At 31.3% G+C, this 4,571-nt stretch overlaps 1 protein-coding gene across 1 annotated transcript; it reads left to right on the top strand.

Annotated features, from left to right (window-relative positions):
* Nucleotides 1-1,622: 1,622 nt before the first annotated feature.
* LOC107479580 (probable WRKY transcription factor 15) lies at nt 1,623-3,538 on the top strand. Its single transcript, XM_016099711.3, has 3 exons — nt 1,623-2,675; nt 2,847-2,975; nt 3,132-3,538. The coding sequence occupies exons 1-3, from the start codon at nt 1,888-1,890 to the stop codon at nt 3,289-3,291; spliced, it is 1,077 nt and encodes a 358-aa protein (XP_015955197.1). The 5' UTR covers nt 1,623-1,887; the 3' UTR covers nt 3,292-3,538.
* The last annotated feature ends 1,033 nt before the right edge of the window (nt 3,539-4,571 follow it).

Genomic DNA, 4,571 nt, shown 5'->3' with positions numbered 1-4,571 from the left:
TCATTAAAACTCTTTTTTCAAATTACATCTTTCTTTGTTACTTTATTATTGGTTTTCTTAATAACTATATTTAATATTTAGATATAAGAAATATTTAATCCATTCAAAATGGTCTATTACTAATAACAAATTGAATAGTATGCATTGATTCTTAAATGTCTATATTTTATTACTGACAGCATACGGAAAACTAAAAATAAGGATATTAATAACTTTTGAATATATTATTAATTCAATCATGTTTCAAAATTAAAAATAACAGAGAGGACAAATATTTATGAAAAGCTAAAATTCAAAATTTTTGATAAATCATATTTAAGAACTTACCTTTTTTTATTTCACATTATGTATTTTTTTTAAGTTACAATTAATAAAAAATATGTTTACATAGATTTATTAAAAATATCGGATTAATTTTATATTTAATTTAAATTTGTTTAATAAATTTAGTATATTATTATAGTAGTCAATACTTGTAGTTTATAAAATACGAATAACGACACAAGATATAACATAATACAAGATATACAGATATATTAATTTTATTTTATTTTATTATGAGATTTAGGAGCATAATGTATATAAAATATACAGTATTTTTTAAATATTGTAATAATATCTTGATATTTTATTAAGATTAAAATATAAACTAATTTTTCTAAAATGTTTTAATATTTTTTAATTATATAATTATTTCTAAACTCACTTTAATAATACAGACTAAAAATAATATTAAATACTATGACATGTAATAGTATTTCTTAATCTCAAAATAATTTAGAGAAATATTTTTTTTATTAACATATAGTTAGACAAAAAATCACGTATTTAACAAGTGTCGAATTCAAAATGTGCTCGATAGCATATACAATAATTTGATAAAATGTCTTGTTTTATAGTTTTTAGTATAAAAAGAATTTTTTTTCTAATATTGATTTAAATATAAGATAAAATTAAAAAAAATTGGTTAATTAACATAATGATTTTGTAGTCAATATATAATTAATATAACATAAATTACTAACCCATTATGCTCTATGACTTTTTTAAGAATTAAATAAGTGAAATGAGATTGTTGATTCTATACTAATTAAAATTTATTAAAATCAATACTAATACTAAATTAATTACTATATATTTATGTATAAATTATATAATTTAGTTTATTTTTAATATATATTTTATATACGACTTATTTAATAATTCATTTATTACACAAATTATAGGTTGTACTATTACTATAAGTTACAAATTTACATTTTTTTCTTTCTAAAATAACTATCATTTTATTTTAAAGTTATTAAAAAATTTATATATTTGGATAAAATTAAAGTTTTGACTTTTTTCTATTTTTATAGTATATTTATTAAAGATAAAATTTAAAAAATGTAAAGTAACCAATTTTAAAAAAGGAAGAAGTAATAACTAATAAGTCATATTAAGTAAGTCAAAACCATCATAATAACTAGAATAAATGCAATATTTGACTCCAACAATTATACTACCCAAATTTAATTCTTAAAAATATTTTATTGAAAAAAAAGGCTCCTGTGTTTCTCCGTTCACAGTGTGACCAAAATACCCTGAGAGATCTTATATATTGGAACCGGATCTACATTGATCTGACGGTAACAAGATAGCGAGACAGTCCAGTCACCCTAGTGGACCAAACAAGCCGTATCCTATGGCTACATTTGACCAGGGGACCCTATAGGGTACCCTTTACTTCTTAGACCACCCTCTTTTGTCAAACACTACCCCCTTTTTTTCTCTTTTATTTTTTCTTTCTTTTCCTCTTCTCCTAATTATTTTACCTCTTCTTCTCAACACTCAACCCTTTTTTTCATTTCTCATTTTTTTCCTTGACCCGGTGGTTGTGATGCCACTATGGCCGTTGAGCTCATGATGGGTGGTTACAGGAACGACAACAGCAGCAGCGGCGGCTTCGCCACTTCCAAGGCTGAAGAGAACGCCGTCCAAGAAGCGGCGTCTGGGTTAGAGAGCGTTGAGAAGCTCATAAGGCTTCTCTCCCAGACTCAGCACCAACACTTTAACGGTTCTTCTTCTTCTGCCGTTAACTCTGACGCTACTTTATCAATCGAGAGAGATTGCAAGGCCGTTGCTGACGTCGCCGTTTCGAAGTTCAAGAGAGTTATCTCTCTCCTTGGCCGAACCAGAACCGGCCACGCGCGTTTCAGAAGAGGACCTCTTCACGCGCCTTCCCAATCGCAGACTGAACCGTTTTCTCAAGAACACAGGGTCTTCCATGCGACGCCTCTGCAGCAGATCCCACCCCCTCCACCGCCACCGCCACCACCACCGCCACCACAACTACAGAGCCTCGTTAACCACCACCTGATTCCCAAAAACGGCGTCCTTGAAAGGTCGTCTTCGTCTAAGACTATCAACTTTTCGTACTCCTCTGCTGCTAATTCGTTCTTATCGTCTCTCACCGGCGACGCCGCCGCCGGTGAATCCAAGCAGCAGCACCACCAGCAACAGCCCTCGTCGTCGTCGCCGGCACCGGCGTTTCAGATCACGAACCTGTCGCAGGTTTCGTCTGCGGGGAAGCCACCTCTGTCTTCGTCTTCGCTGAAGAGGAAGTGCAGCTCGGAGAATTTGGGTTCGGGGAAGTGTGGAAGCTCCTCTAGCCGCTGCCATTGCTCCAAAAAGAGGTACTTGATTAAATGGTGTAAATCTTGTTTCAATTTTTAATTTTATATATATAAATATTTCGTGTATATGAAAAATCAGCCAATAATGTATTCGAATATAAATATGTATTTTGAATTTTAACATGAATTTTATATGATTTTTTTTTGTTAATGTTTTTGGATTATGGGCAGCCGGAAAATGAGGTTGAAGAGGGTGGTGAGGGTGCCGGCGATAAGCTTGAAGATGGCTGATATTCCGCCGGATGATTACTCTTGGAGAAAATATGGTCAGAAACCTATTAAAGGATCCCCTCATCCAAGGTAAATAATCTAATATAAATTTGATTTAATTATATCTCTAATGTGAAGCTTTTGTTTATAAATCATTTCAAAATTTTCCTTATGTATTTTGTTTCTAGTCTGAGTCTGAGTGACTAGTGAGTGTTAATTACCGATTTGGAACAATGATTATTATAGGGGGTACTACAAGTGCAGCAGTGTAAGAGGGTGTCCAGCAAGGAAGCATGTAGAGAGGGCTTTGGATGATCCATCTATGCTGGTAGTCACATATGAAGGAGAACATAATCACTCTCTCACTGCAGCTGATGCTACTAATCTCATCCTAGAATCCTCTTGAAAAGTCTTCAATATCAAATCATTTTCTTCTTGTCACATGGTTTATTTATTATATTAGTACACACAAGTCATTCAGATATTTAGATCAATGTTTTATTTATTTAAATACTTTCCAATGGTGGGGAGAATGGTTGATGATGGCCTGTGGAAATTGCAGCTTTGCTCAAGTGACAAAGTCCAGAGCTGTGGCTTCTTTTAGTCTTTGAAAAAGAAAAAGAAATTAGTGGGTGTTCCATTTCTCTGTACAATATTGGATTCCTTTTTTTTTTCTTTTTTCGTTCTCCTCAAGGCTGAGACACTGAATGAATGAATGAATCCATCCATCACCATTATTTATTGTTATTATCATAATTTTAAAATGAAAAGGTCAAGATGGTGGGTTTGGTAACGGATTTCAATCTCAAAAGTATAAAAAAAAAAGCAAGTGGGGTTATTTTACTAATATATACTACTAATCTTATTTATAACTTTTTTAATCTTTGCCCCGCCCAATATTTGGTTGCTTTATCTTTGGTGCTTATCTTGGATTCTCATCACCTCTCAACTATTTGTGGGATGTGTGCTTCAAACTTTCAATGCCTCAACGGGTTTTTCTTTGAAATTGAGTAAAGTGTAGAAAAAGCAACGAAAGGGACCTAGTCAAAGAATTGGAGGAGAATGGGAAGGACACGTCGTGTATAGGACGGTTGACTAAATAAGAGAGAGAAATAGTTGGCAGTTACTAGTTGGGACGGCTAAACGAGAGAGAGAGAGATGTTTTTTAATGCTAAATTTTGGTTGGACTCCTTTTGGATTATTGTAGGAAAAATGCTAGAAATTCTAAAAAAAAAAATTTACTGAACAAATTTTAGGATAATATTAAATAAATGTATATATTAGAATATAAAATACATTAAATATGAATTAAATAATATATATTTGTATATATATTCAATTTTAGTAATTAATTTTAATATATACATAATATTTTTTAAAATTTTATTCCTTCATGTGATTTTAAATTTTCAAGTTGGTTGGTTGGAATAATTGAGTTCTGAAAATAGGATTTGAATTTTAAATTCAAAAGCAAAGGAATATAGTTACATATTGAATGTATTTCAAAATTAGATAAAAATATTAAAATTAAATAATGATCATAATGTGTGAGAGAGAGAGATAAGGTTTGATATGAAAATTTTGGTTGGACTCGTTTTGGAATTGTAGGATAAAGGTTTGGTGGGGAAGGGAGTGCATTTGAAGAGAGGGTTTGGATGTTGTAGACTGGCTCTTGTGGGAAAACCA

The sequence above is a fragment of the Arachis duranensis genome, chromosome 1, assembly GCF_000817695.3.
Source record: "Arachis duranensis cultivar V14167 chromosome 1, aradu.V14167.gnm2.J7QH, whole genome shotgun sequence".
NCBI classification, from domain to species: domain Eukaryota; kingdom Viridiplantae; phylum Streptophyta; class Magnoliopsida; order Fabales; family Fabaceae; genus Arachis; species Arachis duranensis.
The sequence above is the reverse complement of the archived record's forward strand: the minus strand, read 5'-3'. Positions and strand labels throughout refer to the sequence as shown.

Coding starts and splice junctions, on each gene's coding strand:
- LOC107479580 (XM_016099711.3), top strand. CDS start 1,888: ATGGCCGTTGAGCTCATGATGGGTGGTTACAGGAACGACAACAGCAGC. Junction 2,676..2,846: donor TGCCATTGCTCCAAAAAGAG/GTACTTGATTAA, acceptor GATTATGGGCAG/CCGGAAAATGAGGTTGAAGA. Junction 2,976..3,131: donor AAAGGATCCCCTCATCCAAG/GTAAATAATCTA, acceptor TGATTATTATAG/GGGGTACTACAAGTGCAGCA.